The 17,245-nt window shown below is 44.5% G+C and overlaps 1 protein-coding gene across 4 annotated transcripts; it reads right to left on the bottom strand.

Moving 5' to 3' along the window:
* Positions 1 to 13,076: 13,076 nt before the first annotated feature.
* On the bottom strand, positions 13,077 to 16,515 carry LOC109769680 (exonuclease V, chloroplastic). Of its 4 annotated transcripts, none has more exons than XM_020328408.3 (7): positions 16,210 to 16,515; positions 15,987 to 16,091; positions 15,326 to 15,447; positions 15,013 to 15,162; positions 14,156 to 14,309; positions 13,838 to 13,923; positions 13,077 to 13,695 (listed from the first exon to the last, which is right to left on the bottom strand). In XM_020328408.3, exons 1-6 carry the CDS (start codon positions 16,456 to 16,458, stop codon positions 13,843 to 13,845), a joined length of 861 nt encoding a protein of 286 aa, XP_020183997.1. In that variant the 5' UTR covers positions 16,459 to 16,515; the 3' UTR covers positions 13,077 to 13,695; positions 13,838 to 13,842. The 4 variants fall into 4 exon arrangements, with proteins under 4 accessions (XP_020183997.1, XP_020183995.1, XP_020183998.1 ...); XM_020328406.2 differs by having other exon boundaries at positions 13,847 to 13,923; XM_020328409.4 differs by having other exon boundaries at positions 13,255 to 13,712.
* Positions 16,516 to 17,245: the final 730 nt, after the last annotated feature.

Raw genomic sequence — 17,245 nt, 5'->3', positions numbered from 1 at the left:
CTCGACGGCCACAACTCAGAGCAGCAAGCAAGCACGAGAATTGAGTAGCACCGCATCAGGGGAACGAAATCGAAATTGAAACGAGAGAGTGGTAGAGGGAGGCGTGTAGGAGAAGGGACCTTCAGTTGCTGCTGTTGGTCCATGGCGTCGGAGCAGGTGTTGGTGAGTTGTTGCTGCTGGGCATCGTCCCTAATTTCACCCATGACCATCACTTTGACCTTAAACTTGAGTTGTTGCTACTCCATGGCTGGGGTCGTCCTCCTCTCCCTGCATCGTCTGTGCATGCGTGAGTCAAGGGAATGGAAGGGAAGGGAGGAAGGGGGCGGACCTTGGTGGCGTCCCGAGCAGGGGGGAGGGAAGTTCCATGGACCTACCTGTCACGGCGCACGACGACGGGCACGCATGAGAGGGAGGAGGTCATCGATGTGCAGCAACATCACCAACACCGGCTTCTTGGTCTCGATGAGGTCGCCGCATAGACGCGCAGCCCCACCCAGGGTGCCCGCAGCCGGCCATGCATCCTTCCCGGGGGCCACTCCGCTGCTCCACTCCGTCGCCGCTCCACTCTGTCCAGGCCGCTCCGTCGCCCAGATCCAGCGTACGCGCACGCGGATCCGGCGTCGGCGCCCACACCAGCTCCGCCGCCCAGAAGCTCTTCACCGACGCATAAAAAACCACTCTTTTGACCCCGGGATGGGAAAGGAAGGAGAGGAAGCAAGCGGTGGGAAAGGAAGGAGAGGAAGCAAGCGCTGGGCTGCAGGAGGAAGAACACGGTGGGCTGCCGGAGTGAGAACGCGATGGGCTGCGGTGGCCGGCGACGATGCGGAGAGGCGACGAGGGAGGGGAATGAGAGGGTGTGGGTGAGAGTGGGCAGCAAGTGGATGGGAGTGGGCAGGTGGGAGGGCATTTTCGGAAACTCGGGAAGTTTCGTAACGTAGCCAGATTTACACTATGATCGCTAAAACGTCATATATTTCGGTACAGAGGGAGTATTTTTTAATCTCTTCGGCAAAAAAATGAAACTTTCCCTGAATGATCAGCATTATAGTGTTCATTTTTGAAAAAAATCTATTTTTTCTATACACTTCCATTTTTTGGTCAAACTTTGATCAAAAGTTCATCAAACAATTGCCGGACATGGTGAGTATAGCAGTAGCGGATGGTACCTGGCGGGGCGGTCGGAGGAGATGGGTTGAACGACGACGGAGGAGAAGCAGGATCGAGCCCGCCTGGAATGCTGGAGGTGACGAAGACGTAGAGTTCTGGCAGGGGTGTTTCGTGGCGGCCGGGGTGGTTGAGCGGCGGCGAAGACAAGAGAGAAAGAAGGAAGGAGAGAAAATGGGAAGGATGGAGGCGCGGGGTCTGAGAATGGTTTTGGGTGGGCCGGGGATGTCGGAGTCTTACGTGTGTGCTGTCTAGAGTCACACAAAGCCCCCCCCACGTTTGTCTCGGGTTTGCCGGAAAAGGTACGCCAGGACCGCTCGATGGACTGAACATGCCCGTGTTGGATGACTTCCTCGGTCTAGACGTATGCAGGCGGTTTGAGGGTCCACCTTGGAGATGCCCTGAGTCCTGCAAGTAGTTGAGCAGGTGCCATACGTGATGGAGTTTGACAAATACGTCGATTATTTTGATAATTTCAAATTATACTAATCCCTATCTATACAAGCCAAAATTACATGTATTGTCCCTGAGATCTGGCTGAAGAATTTTGGTTGCTAGTCTTGATGTCCTGTGATGCTAGGTTGGAGGTAAAAATGATTCTGACCAATGTCTAGCGTGTACAGAGAATTGTCGAAAACATCGGGTCAGGGAAGTTGGCCTGCAAAACAAGCACACAATCTATTATCTCTGTTTGAGCTGTAAAATTCAGACCATGTTTGTCAAGAGATCTTTTTACCACTCATGTCACCGACGATTAATCTGTTGTTGAACTCCATCTGTTAGAGCTGGATGGTGAGGGAGAAGGGGCCTAATTGTTTGTTTGGCAGGTGATACGTCTCCTGAAGGAAATATGCCCTAGAGGCAATAATAAAGTATTATATATTTCCTTATATCATGATAAATGTTTATTATTCATGCTAGAATTGTATTAACCGGAAAAATAATACATGTGTGAATACATAGACAAACAGAGTGTCACTAGTATGCCTCTACTTGACTAGCTCGTTAATCAAAGATGGTTATGTTTCCTAGCCATAGACATGAGTTGTCATTTGATTAACGGGATCACCTCATTAGGAGAATGACGTGATTGACATGACCCATTACGTTAGCTTAGCACCCGATCGTTTAGTATGTTGCTATTGCTTTCTTCATGACTTATACATGTTCCTATGACTATGAGATTATGCAACTCCCGTTTACCGGAGGAACACTTTGTGTGCTACCAAACGTCACAACGTAACTGGGTGATTATAAAGGTGCTCTACAGGTGTCTCCAAAGGTACTTGTTGGGTTGGCGTATTTCGAGATTAGGATTTGTCACTCCGATTGTCGGAGAGGTATCTCTGGGCCCACTCGGTAATGCACATCACTATAAGCCTTGCAAGCATTGTGACTAATGAGTTAGTTACGGGATGATGTATTACGGAACGAGTAAAGAGACTTGCCGGTAACGAGATTGAACTAGGTATCGAGATACCGACGATCGAATCTCGGGCAAGTAACATACCGATGACAAAGGGAACAACGTATGTTGTTATGCGGTCTGACCGATAAAGATCTTCGTAGAATATGTGGGAGCCAATATGGGCATCCAGGTCCCGCTATTGGTTATTGACCGGAGAGGTGTCTCGGTCATGTCTACATAGTTCTCGAACCCGAAGGGTCCGCACGCTTAAAGTTACGATGACAGTTTTATTATGAGTTTATGTATGTTGATGTACCGAAGGAGTTCGGAGTCCCGGATGAGATCGGGGACATGACGAGGAGTCTCGAAATGGTCGAGACGTAAAGATCGATATATTGGACGACTATATTCGGACTTCGGAAAGGTTCCGAGTGATTCGGGTATTTTTCGGAGTACCGGAGAGTTACGGGAATTCGTATTGGGCCTTAATGGGCCATACGGGAAAGGAGAGAAAGACCCCAAAGGGTGGCCGCACCCCTCCTCATGGGCTAGTCCGAATTGGACTAGGGAGGGGGGGCGCCCCCTTCCTTCTTTCTCCTTCCCCCTTCCCTCCTCCTACTCCCACAAGGAAAGGAGGAGTCCTACTCCCGGTGGGAGTAGGACTCCCCCCTTTGGCGCGCCTCTCCCTTGGCCGGCTGCCTCCTCCTTGCTCCTTTATATACGGGGGCAGGGGGGCACCCCATAGACACAACAATTGATCCTTGAGATCTCTTAGCCGTGTGCGGTGCCCCCCTCCACCAAATTACACCTTGATAATACCGTTGCGGAGCTTAGGCGAAGCCCTGCGTCGGTGGAACATCATCATCGTCACCACGCCGTCGTGCTGACGAAACTCTCCCTCAACACTCGGCTGGATCGGAGTTTGAGGGACGTCATCGAGCTGAACGTGTGTAGAACTCGGAGGTGCCGTACGTTCGGTACTTGATCGGTCGGATCGTGAAGACGTATGACTACATCAACCGCGTTGTGATAACGCTTCCGCTGTCAGTCTACGAGGGTACGTGGACAACACTCTCCCCTCTCGTTGCTATGCATCACCATGATCTTGCGTGTGCGTAGGAATTTTTTTTTGAAATTACTACGTTCCCCAACATCTCCAACGTATCTATAGTTTTTGATTGTTCCATGCTATATTATATTCTGTTTTGGACATTATTGGGCTTTATTATACACTTTTATATTATTTTTGGGACTAACCTATTGACCGGAGGCCCAGCCCAGAATTGCTGTTTTTTGCCTATTTCAGAGTTTCGCAGAAAAATAATATCAAACGGAGTCCAAACGGAATGAAACCTTCGGAAACGTGATTTTCGGAACGAACGTGATCCAGAGGACTTGGACCCTACGTCAAGACATCAACCAGGAGGCCACGAGGTAGGGGGCGCGCCTACCCCCCCAGGCGCGCCCTCCACCCTCGTGGGCCCCTGTTGCTCCACCGACGTACTTCTTCCTCCTATATATACCTATGTACCCCCAAACTACCAGATACGGAGCCAAAAACCTAATTCCACCGCCGCAACCTTCTGTACCCGTGAGTTCCCATCTTGGGGCCTGTTCTGGAGCTCCGCCGGAGGGGGCATCGATCACAGAGGGCTTCTACATCAACACCATAGCCTCTCCGATGAAGTGTGAGTAGTTTACCTCAGACCTTCGGGTCCATAGTTATTAGCTAGATGGCTTCTTCTCTCTTTTTGGATCTCAATACAATGTTCTCCCCCTCTCTTGTGGAGATCTATTCGATGTAATCTTCTTTTGCGGTGTGTTTGTTGAGACCGATGAATTGTGGGTTTATGATCAAGTTTATCTATGAACAATATTTGAATCTTCTGAATTCTTTTATGTATGATTGGTTATCTTTGCAAGTCTCTTCGAATTATCAGTTTGGTTTGGCCTACTAGATTGATCTTTCTTGCAATGGGAGAAGTGCTTAGCTTTGGGTTCAATCTTGCGGTGTCCTTTCCCAGTGACAGTAGGGGCAGCAAGGCACGTATAGTATTGTTGCCATCGAGGATAACAAGATGGGGTTTATATCATATTGCATGAATTTATTCCTGTACATCATGTCATCTTGCTTAAAGCGTTACTCTGTTCTTATGAACTTAATACTCTAGATGCATGTTGGATAGCGGTCGATGTGTGGAGTAATAGTAGTAGATGCAGGCAGGAGTCGGTCTACTTCTTTCGGACGTGATGCCTATATACATGATCATACCTAGATATTCTCATAACTATGCTCAATTCTGTCAATTGCTCAACAGTAATTTGTTCACCCACCGTAAATACTTATGCTCTTGAGAGAAGCCACTAGTGAAACCTATGGCCCCCGGGTCTATTTCCCATCATATTAATCTCCCGACAACAAGTTATTTCTGGCGCCGTTTTTATTTTACTTTCTTTACTTTGCATCTTTATCATAAAAATACCAAAAATATTATCCTATCATATCTATCAGATCTCACTCTCGTAAATGACCGTGTAGGGATTGACAACCCCTTATCGCGTTGGTTGCGAGGATTTATTTGTTTGTGTAGGTGCGAGGGACTTGTGCGTGGCCTCCTACTGGATTGATACCTTGGTTCTCAAAAACTGAGGGAAATACTTACGCTACTTTGCTGCATCACCCTTTCCTCTTCAAGGGAAAACCAACACAGTGCTCAAGAGGTAGCAGCAGGGAAGATGGAAAATAGTGGGAATTAACGTGTACTAACTCGCTAGACACTAACCCGTGACGGTCAGCAGCGACAGTCAATGATGTACGGCGGCGCTGCCAGCAAAGGTATCAATCCGATGGATTTTTTTATAAAGGTGGAGAGAATTTTGAATGAACCAGTTGTTGCTAGAGATAGTTTATGCAAAAGAAAACGAGAGTATTTGAGAGGATTTGGGGGGAGGGGATTTTAAGAGGTCAAGTTCTGAAGAAACAAATCTTAGCTGCCACAGGCAGAGATGAAAACAATAATATATATATCCATTGGCCTTTGGAGTAGTTGAGAAGGAGGACACTCCTACTTGGTGCTGGTTTTAACTCAACTGAAGATGGTTTTGGGGGGAGAATCAGGACAATTTGGAAAATACACAATTTTTTCAGACAGGCAGAAGTAATTTATGTTCTAAATTCTTTCCATATTAGAATTTTATTACTATATTCATTGAGATGCTTTACTTAGCAGTTGTAGTTGCATAACATAGTCCTAGCAAACTTAATTATGATTTTCATTTCTGTAACTAGGGTATGCTTAATGCCATTCACCAAGTATTTTCAAATTACCCTCAAAGATATTGTTTAAGGCATATTTATGCAAATTTTCAAAGTGATGGATTTAGAGGAGATGAACTTAAGCAATATATGGATGCAACAACTTATTCTTGCACTAGGAATGGGTTTGATGAAGCAGTGGAAGTAATTAGAAAAGAAAGTGAGGAGGCTTGGGTCTGGCTTAAGGCAATTCCTGTAGAAACATGGACACCAACTGTAAAACTGACTTAGTAGTGAACAACATTGGCGAGGTGTTCAATAGGATGATCTTAGGTATTAGGGGCAAACCCATTGAAACAATGGTTGAAGGGGCTAGGTCTAAATTGATGGTGAAGTTCAATGAAAAAAGAATTGGTGGGATGCTAGATGGACAATTACCCATATATAGAGATGCTAAAGGAGTCAAATGAATTGGCTAGGAATTGCAAGCTATGATGGCTGGGCCAGGTCTATATCAAGTGAATAGTGGTGGGAAATCATATGTTGTGAACTTGAGGAATTGGACATGTGGGTGTAGAAAATGGGAATGAGAGGTGTACCTTGTAACCACATTGTCTTTGCCATCTATAAGTCAAAATAATAACCTGAAGATTTTGTTCATCGATTCTTCAAGAAGCCAATGTACTTAGAAGCTTACAAGCCAATGATCTACCATGTTCCTGAACCTGGCGTATGGACAAGGACAGATACAAGAGACATAGACCCCATGTGTTCCATAAGAAGAAGGGTAGAAAGCAAACTCATAGAAGGAGGGGTCAATTTGAAGTGCCAAAATCCAAGGAGACTTAAAAAATTGGAACCATAACTTGCAACGACTATGGAAAGCAAGGGCATAAGTACACAAACTATGATGATCCTTTGATGCCAGCCTTTGCTGCTAGGAAGAACAAGCACGAGGTCCAAGAATTAATAGATTTTTCCTTTGATTTATCTTTGATATTGCACCGAAGAACTAATGCACATCTTTGATCTATTTTTGTTGATGTTTCAAGAAGCAAGATCTCGCCCTCCACCATCTGCTAGAGATCCTAGTCCTAGAGCTACTACTACATCAACAGGTCCAAGAGCTACACCAAAACCTGGTCCAAGAGTTCCTGTTACATCAACTAGACCAAGAGCTGCAACAACTGCTACTTCATTTGTTGCTTCAAGAGTTGAATCAACTGCATCAAGAGCTTCTTCATCAAGGGCTGCAGCTTCAACACAAGTATCTGCACCAACTAGGATTGCCAGGTCTTCATTTTCTCCTTCAAGGCCTGCTCATGTTGGTGCATCTGGTTCTTCAAGAGGTGCAGACAGAAGGGTGAGGAAGAGGCGAAGCAAGTTTGAGGACTATTTATATGCTAGTGGTAATTAGACAGCCAGTTCTAGTTGTTGTGGTGTTGGCAAGTTAATCCTGCTGGGTTGATCATTTTGGAAAAACTATGTACTTGTTGTGGTGTTGGCAAGTAAGAACTTGTTTGTGGTGTTGTCAAACTATCGTGAACTTGCCGTGATGTTGGCAAGCTATGGGGAACTTGCTATTGAATTTGATAAGGTGAACTTGCTATGTTTGATATTCAACAAGTTATGGTTGTTTAATATGATGTTGAATATTCTTGTCAACTTGTTGTGCTGCTATCAAAATGTTGGATGTTCATGTTTACCAACAGGGTTGATGCCTTTCATTGATGGTTACCTAGAGGCCCCATTTGGTAACCCTAGCCTCTCAGAAACCGTCGACGGAAGGCACCAACCCTATTGGTTAACCCTGGCCTCTATGCAACCGTCGACGAAAGGCATCAACCCTATTGGTTAACCCTAGCCTCACGGCAACCTTCGACGGAAGGCATCAACCATAGCCTAAATTTTTCAACATCTCATCAACATAATTCCATATGAGCACATTGGACCACAATGCATATGATCATCACAATTCAATTCACAACATCATAATTCATTTCACAACATCATATTTTATTTGAACCAACAACATAGTTCCCAACTTACCAAATATTCCATTATAACTAATCATATCCCAAGGTTCAAATAGGTTCACTAGAGTCTTCACACCATACATAGTTCAACAAACAACAACCAACCAACCACCATACATAATACCAAGAAATTACATTTACTCGTCACAAATTTCTTTGATTTTCCCAATCATACTCTTGTTCACCTCCCCAACTTTCAGCAAATCAACTATGATATACTCTAGCCTTTTCTTCTCTTGCTTCACCTGTTCAAAACCTTGACATGCTGCAACCTTCTTCCAATTGCTAACTGGATCATCATTGCTCCGCTTAATCACTTGAAGTGATGTCCTAAGTTCCATATTATCTTTCTCATGCATGCTTAGCCCTCTCTTCCTCGGCTTGAACTACAACATTCTCTACATAAGTATTCTCTATAATCTTCTGGTAATTCTCCCTCATCATATTATTGTGAATTGTTGCAAAAAATTTGCTTGTTTCCTTTATGTGGCTGTGATGCTTCTCGTGGATTAGCTTCTTCTCTTCTGCTAGCTTGAGTATTACCTATTCTCTAGCGTCAATATCTTTGCTGCTCAGCTCATACATATCCCAAAATTGCTACTGGCCATTCTGGGTCAACGCATGCGACCAGACCACAATTGTCTCCTTCCTATAAGAATAAAAAAAATACTAAGCATGGAGTACAAAGCATGGATTAAATCTGACAGACATAAACACAATACTACTAATAAAGCATTTGCAACAAGCAAATAGACTTGAACTACTCCAAATGTTCAGTTAACAAGGAAACATAAACACATATTGTTCATATCAATCTGAACCTAAATCGATAAGAACTAAACAGAGGACATGCATAATCTTCTACTAGCTTGAAGATCAAACAGAGGACCTGCACTAACCTCATTAGTGCATCCATAAAACCTACAACCAATGTTGATGCCTTGGAATACAACAACCCTCTGCATCGGCGCCTTGTGACTACACATCGCTCCTCCGGCAACAATGCCGCACCATTCCGGCTCCTCCGGCAACAATGCTGCACCATTCCGGGTCAACAATTATCCATGGGATCTACAATAGTCCTGATAGAGTGGATGCTCAAATCCCAAATCAAATCGGTGAAAACAAATCTCAAATCAAAGAAAACCTAACCCTAATTGACACATAAGAGAGACTCACATAGGATTCGTCCGCGTACGCGTTGAAGAGGGGGCGACACTGACTCATCGCTACTAGTTTCACCGTCATTCCAGGAGATCATGGTTGCGGCGGCCAGCGGCGAGAATGAGTGGCGGAAGCGGGGGGCGCAGGCGGCGGTAGAGACCTAAGCGAGAGAGAGGGGGGAATGGACGAACGAGTTGGGTTCGACTGGCTCGTTAGGTTTTCTTCGACGCCGTCTAACGGCGCTTCACGGGCGCCGTCTCGCCCTGGCCATGTGGCACCTGACAGCAGGCCCCAACCGTCAAGTTTCCACTCAGATGCGGCAAATAGTCCAATTAGCGTTATTTGAAAACTGTCAGCACAATCGTGGCGTTTTTTTTTTAAAGGGTGGCGGTTTTCGGAATTAGGGTCCCAATTGTGGTGGGTTTTTTTTTTCAATTTACTCTCCATTATTATGAAACCAAATCTGGTTCATCCATTTTAGTTCTGGAATGGATGAATAGAGACCAGCTACATGAAACTTATATGAAACCTACCCATGTACCTGTGTGCTACGAACTATGGAAGCCCAACTGAACAGACGGGGCCTGGAAGTTGTCCGTTCTTTTGCCTACTGCCTATACCAAGCGTCTGTCTGGCTGGCCAGTGTGAAACCGTACAGTCGCATGCATATTCCTTGACAAATTCTTGTACGAACGAGAAAAATAACCAGTGGGAAACCAAGCAAATTGAGCAGTTTTGCCTCCATGGGAATGCATGCTGGCTATATTTATTTAGTGAGATGGAGAGTTCCTAGGTGACGGTTCAGCATGCATGCATTGACGAAAACTGTTTGGGAACTGAGCACGCGTGCTCCATTCCTTCGCGGCCCCGAGGCAGAATTTATTTTGTAATCGCATCAGAGTATATAAGATGATGCAAGGCTAAGGAAATGGCCAGACGATCGATCCTGCTAATTCCGACGTTGTGGTTTCTCCATCAAAAAACTTTGCGACCATGATGGCGCCGCCGGTTGTTCGGGAGCTGTGGGAGATGGAAGAGCTCGTGGAGGAGATCCTCGTCCGCATCCCGCCGGAGGAGCCCGCGGTCCTCGTCCGCGCCTCCCTCGCCTGCAAGCCTTGGTGCCGCCTCCTCTCCGGCAATGCCTTCCGCAACCGCTACCTCACCTTGCACAAAACACCTCCCATCCTAGGCTTCTTACAAAGCTGGGAAGACCACGTCGAGCGCTTCGTCCCCACCACAAACTTCTGTCCCCAGAATCCCGATCGGCGGGAAAGTTTCGTGATGGACTGCCGCCATGGCTGCGTTCTTCTTCAGTGTGACTGGGACGAGGCGGAGAAAAAAGTGAGAGGAGGAGGAGGAGGAGGATGAGGACGAGGAAGATGAAGATGAGGGCGAGGAAGGTGATATGGAGGAGGGAGATTCAGATGTGGGGGAGGAGGAAGGCAACTTGAAGATGGTCGTCTGGGACCCGGTGTCGGGAAGCCGAACGAAGTTGCGCGGTCCTGACATGTTCGACCCTGACATCAACGGCACAAGCTATTGGGGCACGGTGCTATGTGCGTTGGATGGCTGCAACCACGCTGCCTGCAACTTGGGCCCATTTTTTGTGGCTTTAATCACCCTTGACATGCAGGATGAGGAAGATGAGATCCAGGATGGCAATTATACGAGCCACGTGTGGGCGTCTATATACTCATCAGAGACCCGAGAGTGGACCTCACCTACCTCTATTCACATCGGTGGCGTTGGAAGATTTGGAGCCTCCGTCGTCGGAAGGCCTAGTGTCCTTGTAGGACAAGCGCTCCACCTCCTCCTTCGTCGGGATCCAACTGCGTCAGACATTTGTATTCTCAAGTATGACTTGGGTACGGATCGCCTGGCAGTCATTGATTTGCCAGGGATGTGTGTGAGCAGTTCGAACCCCCTCCTCATCTCGGCGGATGACAGTGGGCTTGGGCTCGTCCATCTAGACCAGGACATGATGTGCTTCATATGCTCAGTGGAGGTAAGTGTTGATGGAGTAGCGTCGTGGACCCAACTCAGAGAAATTGACCTCAAGACACTTGTCCCCATTCGTAAACCGATGAAGTTATCTTCACGAAAGTTGGTTGGCTGTTTAGAGGGCACCAGTATCATCATTGTTGTCACTGATCTCGGTGCATTCACAATTGATCTCAAGTCCTTGAGGTTGAGGAAGTTGTCGAGTAAGCCGTATAAATTCACATACCTGCGAGATCTATTTGATAACCTCTTTCTCTACACGAGCTTCAACAATCCACCAGGTATGTATGTATGTATGTTATATATATGGTTTGTATGAGGTGTTTGATTCACAAACATATGTTAAGTTTCCCTTAGGAAAAATGAATTCTTCTCCTTGTAACTCGTCCTACAAAACTGTTTGCTTCATCTAGCGGTGGCAGGTGCTGTGGCGGTGGCCGAAACAAAGATCAGCAAGTGAAGCATGACGTGGTGATGTGGCGTTTTGAATATTGGGGAAACCGGTGAGGCATTGAAGTTCAGTTCAATAATATCTTGGTGTTGGTTTTCATTCTGAGTCTTATCCTATGTTTGATATGGGAGCCTTAGCTGTGGTGTCTTGTGAAGCGTCAGCTGTAAGTTGGTTACCCAGCATTTGTGTGGGCTTATCACACTGAACTTTCAGTAATCAAGGCAAGATATGGTCATGAAATTGTCAAGCTCTTGTACTCTTGTTCCTTGAGTTATCTTGTTTAAGCTGAGACTGCTTCCTGCAACTTCCTTTGCTTGGCAGAATGTTTCCTGTTGTGTTATTATCAAATAGCTACTGGGAACAAGTAGTGTGTGTGTACTGATCCAAGCTCAATTTTGTTGGAACATAAGCTATTTCACATGCACGTTTTATTTTTACTTCTGAAACCAAAATGCAGTTACAGTTAAACTACTACTGTAACCAGGTATCCCCCCTGAAAGTTTGGCTATCTTGTAGTACTGAACCTTCAGCTTTGAATAAATCTGGGCAAATGCCTTTTATCTAAAAAAAGGATTCAAACAAACTACTACTATAACATCGTAGCAAAGAAGTTTCAGTAGCCAAGAGAAGTGGAGAGTATTCGTAAAAAAAAAGACACAAAGCAGGGAGTCCTTGGCAAGAAAAAACTGCAGTATTTTCTGCCATGCTCCTCAGGCCTCACACATACATCAGCCCGCGCCACTTCACCTGATGGGTGGCATTTATATTCCAAAATATATAACGGCTATTTAATGTAGAAATATAGTAACAGAATACATGTATGACAGAAGCGGCAGAGTAAAGGTGGATAGAAGGGCCATTCGATTTTGGAAAAAATGATGTTTGTTCAATTCCAGTCAGAAATATGGGAGCCACAACAATGATTAACGATGAATGGTATGGAAGTGGAGTGCAGGTTAAAAACATAAACTTGAAAACACATGTAATTTTTTTACATTTCGTCGTATATTTTACTTGGATATTGTCATGTTAACATAGTTCACTCTCGCTTCGAATTAGCCATCCACTTTTGGTCTCTGTAAGTCAAATCATTTCTGGTACTTGCTTCTGTTGTGGCCAAAGCCTTCTCAGTAGCATTGATACACCAACACATGGACAGAAAATGCAATGGCATGCATCAATGACCACGACCAACATTTCCCATCTCTGGTGTCTAAATGTTCTTTCTGCCGATAATAACCTCAGCGTCACAGCAGGCTAGCTTCATAATGCAGGCAGCTCTTTTCATATACCTTCTCTCAAAATAGAAAAGTCATTCCGTAACTTTTCTTGGGGGAAGGTTGTTATGTAACTTCACATCACAAACATCGCTGTGGTAGATGTTGAACATGAAATATCCAATTCTGCGGAAATCTCATACAGCCAAGAATATTTGAAGAAATAGACTAACGATGTAATACTACAAAGGCACCCCAATTACTACACATGAAATCTGACAAATTAATAAATTGTCAGTACCTACTTAAAGTAACTTCACACTTTCCTGGCTGAAGAAATAAGACAGAAAAAAAGAGAGGATAGAGTTCACACCTAATATAAATTGACAAATGATGACTGATCAAGAGGAAGATATACATATTGTAATAGAATTATCCAGTGCTATAGCCACCACTTAGATATGGTAGGTGCTATGAATTCGCCACATAGAAAAGCCTCCAGGAAGTTATTTTATCCATTGGGTTTACATCTTTGTTGGAAAAAGAACCGATGGGGATACATACAACAGGAATGAAATTCACTTGCCAATCAGCAATATCCATGTTACAATGCTACATAGGGTGGAAATTCACTTTTGAGTTAAATCTTAGCCACGGAAAGAAGGAAAGAACAGATGGAGGCACTTCCAGTGTAATGGTTCATCAAAACGGTTGGTTCTTCAGCCTAGTGTCAGAAAAATTCCCCAAGTCTACTAACCCAAACAGAGCTGTCCATTTGCAACTTTGAATGTCAACACCTTGAGGTGGAAGCTATCTTTGGGCAACTCGGCGCGAATTTGCAGAATTTACATTTCCACCCCTCCTCTTCAGTCACATATTTAGGTTCCCGTGCCCCCAGCCAGAAGCTGAGGGCTTCTTGGATTTGACCCTTGAACCACTGAGCATCATAAGAGAACTGGTATTCTTCTAGGAGGGAATGATCTTCCTGAAGTTCATATCTACAATATACAGGAAACTGAAGTAGGTTATAAGTTTTTCATTTGCCGAACATCCAAACAAACTGGCGGTATTAACAGTGAATCCCTTTTCAGATATTAGGTGTTCAGTAATCACTACAGGTTAGGAATGTTCAGGCTGCACCTTATTTACCTCAAGATCAGCTGTTCTTGAGATCGTGACAGCGTATGACAGGTAATCTTATAGAATTTCATCACATCCCCGAAAGTCTGCATACAGAAACCTTGTCACAACTCAAGAAGACACTAGAACGTAAGTTCCACACACTGGCATGAATACCCACAGTGGCAGTCAAACAGCGATTCTAGCAACCACTTGTTGGATTCAGTATATACTAAGAAAATGAAATGAAATTATTTTCCAAAAAAAACTGGTTATTCATATCTCTATAAAATGTTTCAACAGCAACAGAAATGAAAGTTTAAAGTTGAGATACAGAACCTGTGCATTGAAACCAATTGAGCTAATGTACCGCTTGACATCATCTGATAACAAGAAGTCGGGGTTCAAGTCAAAATAGCTGAAGAAATTCTCTGCTGGGAATTTCTCAGAAATCGAACTGTCCCATAGGTACTTATAACACATCAGCTGAAGCCTGTGACAAATATTACCATATATCATACAACTTTCGCAGCTATTAGCTTGCTATCATCATAGTGCATGAGAAATAAAACAAGTTGTGCGAAGCTCCACATAATAATAAATCTGGAATGTTTCCAAACACTAATGCTCACCAATTTCAGCAATAGTTTTGTCTTAGTAGCATAAGATGCATCTTTTAAACAGAATGCATGTGGGACAAATTATCCTAATGACTGCACTTTCTTAATACAGCTAGTTCAGATGGAGTTCAGATGAAATTTAAGTATCATTCCACTGTATAACTGAAAGATAAATCCTGCCGTAGGAAGGAGATACCATAACTTGATACAACTAGTTCAGATGGAGTTCAGATGAAATTTAAGTATCATTCCACTATATAACTGAAAGATAAATCCTGGAGTAGGAAGGAGATATAACTTGATCCTTAGGTAGCTCCACATATCTAGGTAGTAGTTAAATTTGCTTCGAAAATTCTGAAGTTCTGTCTTGCAGAAAATCAACGTTTTCCTATCTAAAAAGGGTTACGATTAACCAATAGGCACTCTCAATAGACCAATGGAGCAGTAACCCAACATCACACAATTTCAGACCAAGGCAGAAGTTCACTTGCTTGTTACGTGCCAATGCTACAGCATGTGATGATTTGCCGGCCTCCCCATTTTTAATGGTTAGTAAAGCAATGATAAAGGGAAAACCTTCCATTTCTTTTTTGTGCTTCCGAGGGAATTGTTGCTTTGAAACGTGTCTTTGTATCCACCAGAATTGGATGAAAAGAAATTCCATCCACAGGCATTCGGAGTTCATCAATAATTCCTACCATCCATGAACCTTCAACAACCCCAATCCTGCAGGGACAATGGGACATAATTTACAAAATTAACAAGAAAGATTGCTCCCACAGCTTAAAAAGCTTCACCCTATCCATTCCAGACTTCCTCCCAGAAACCAATATTACACAAGCATTTTCAGTGATACAGAGCTGCAAGTTTAAAGCATATTATCACATACACTGGAAGTTCCCGTGTCATGCCGTTGAACAATAATTGGTTTGATCCAACGATAAAGTTCATGAATTTGACTGCCCACGATTCTTCTGCAGATCTAACGGCAATATCGACTCTCTCAATAACCTGTTCCAAAATGAAATAAATGAGTCCATTTCTTTTTTTGTCTTTTGAACATTTAAATCGATTTCATTCTCCAACCTCCCCTTGAGATATTACTAATATTTTATGCAAGCTTTGATTAGGATATGACTAGCAGTGTGCAGTGGTGATGACTTATGCCATCACATATCAAGTTTTGTAAGAAGCCAAGAAACACATTAGTTGATTCAGTATCCACGAGTCATGTTATCTATCATGAAGAATATCCTAAAGATGTGGAAATGATTCTAAGGACAAGTCGAGCAGAACTCAATGCTCAATGACAAGATCCAATCAGTTTTATTTTATAACTGGAGTGATTTGTTAATAAAATCCCTGTATTCTTAACCTGGAGCGATTTGTCAGTAAAAGCACTGTATTCTAATGTCATGCTGAGAACACATGGAGATACTGCACTGCTACCCATGGAAACTGTCATTATCATTCAGTGTTGGGTTTCATTCTAGTTTCCAAGACAGGAGCCATCTCTTGAAATGACAGAAAAAAAAAACAGCAGAACCGACCTCTTGCTCGAGCTGGGCGTGGCGGTCAGAGCCGGCCTTCATGGCCTCGGTCCTCTCCGGCTTGCCGTGCTCCAGCACGAACTCCATCTGCTTATCACACCACTCCTGTCGCGCAAGAAGAGTCCCACGAAATGAATGAGGGGAGGGGAATCGGTCGATGGGAACACATCAGACACGAACGGCGACACGGCACATTTGCGGCGAAGAGTCGAGGGAGGCTCACCGTGGCGGTGATGTCGGTGACGGCGAGGGCACGGCGCTCCCTGTACCGGGACAGCAGCGACCTCCGCGGCGGCGGCGCGGAGTCCTCGATGTCGGCCGCGGGCGGGAAGGCCGCGCAGGAGAGGGTGGCGGCGCCGCGGACGGCGATGGAGGAGAGGAGGGGCCGGGCTGCGGCGGCGGCGGCGAGCGCGGCCTCGATGATGGCCATCTCCTCGTCGCTCACGATCTCCACCTCGAGCTCAGGGCGCATTGCGGCCCGAAGGAAGGAAGGGGAGAGAGCCCGGATGCGGGGCGCGGGTTTCTGGTCCGCTCACACGCGATTGGGCTTACTGACAGAGTGTCCCTACAACGCAACACGTGGGGTCACCCTGTCAGTGGAAGGTACAGAATGCCGAGCTAGATCAAACACTTCACTGGAATTTTTTTGAGAGTGAAAGGCTTTCATGGCTAGCTTTATTAAAATCATTAATAATTTCTTAATCATCTTTATCTTTGGAAGCAAAAAAGTCCCTAGCTACCTCTTCATCCATAACATAACCATCAGATATTTTAGGTGATTCAAATCTAGGAGAGTTAGGTCTAATAGGTGTTTCATAATTCTTATTTTCAAAGACTTCATCAGTTTCAGTAATTTCATCAGTTTCAACAATTTCATTCTCTTTAGCTCTATCAAGTTGTTCATCAAGAAATTCACCTAGTGACACATTATCATCAGGCATGGTACTAGCATCATAAGCATTATTCATAGTACAAATAGCATCATCAATAACTTGTGACATATCAAAATTAATAGCAGATGGTGGTGTTGCAAGTTTACTCAAAACAGAAGGCGAATCAAGTACAGAGCTAGATGGCAGTTCCTTACCTCCCCTCGTCTTAGAGGGAAAAATCTTGGTTCTTGTATCTTTCAGATTCTTCATAGTGATAAATAGATATAAATCCCAAGTGACTCAACAAATATAGCTATGCTCCCCGGCAACGATGCCAGAAAAAGGTCTTGATAACCCACAAGTATAGGGGGTCGCAACAATTTTCGA

Source organism: Aegilops tauschii, chromosome 7 (assembly GCF_002575655.3).
Source record: "Aegilops tauschii subsp. strangulata cultivar AL8/78 chromosome 7, Aet v6.0, whole genome shotgun sequence".
Taxonomy (NCBI): Eukaryota; Viridiplantae; Streptophyta; class Magnoliopsida; order Poales; family Poaceae; genus Aegilops; species Aegilops tauschii.
Note: the sequence above shows the minus strand (reverse complement) of the source record. Positions and strands in the feature narration are given on the sequence as shown.

What these genes read in the sequence shown, in the direction of transcription:
- LOC109769680 (XM_020328406.2), bottom strand. Translation starts at nt 16,458, where the DNA reads ATGCGCCCTGAGCTCGAGGTGGAGATCGTGAGCGACGAGGAGATGGCC. An exon ending in ACGCCCAGCTCGAGCAAGAG is followed by an intron (nt 15,448 to 15,986) that starts GTCGGTTCTGCT and finishes ATTTTGGAACAG; the next exon opens with GTTATTGAGAGAGTCGATAT. An exon ending in CAATTGGTTTCAATGCACAG is followed by an intron (nt 13,924 to 14,155) that starts GTTCTGTATCTC and finishes TTCTGTATGCAG; the next exon opens with ACTTTCGGGGATGTGATGAA.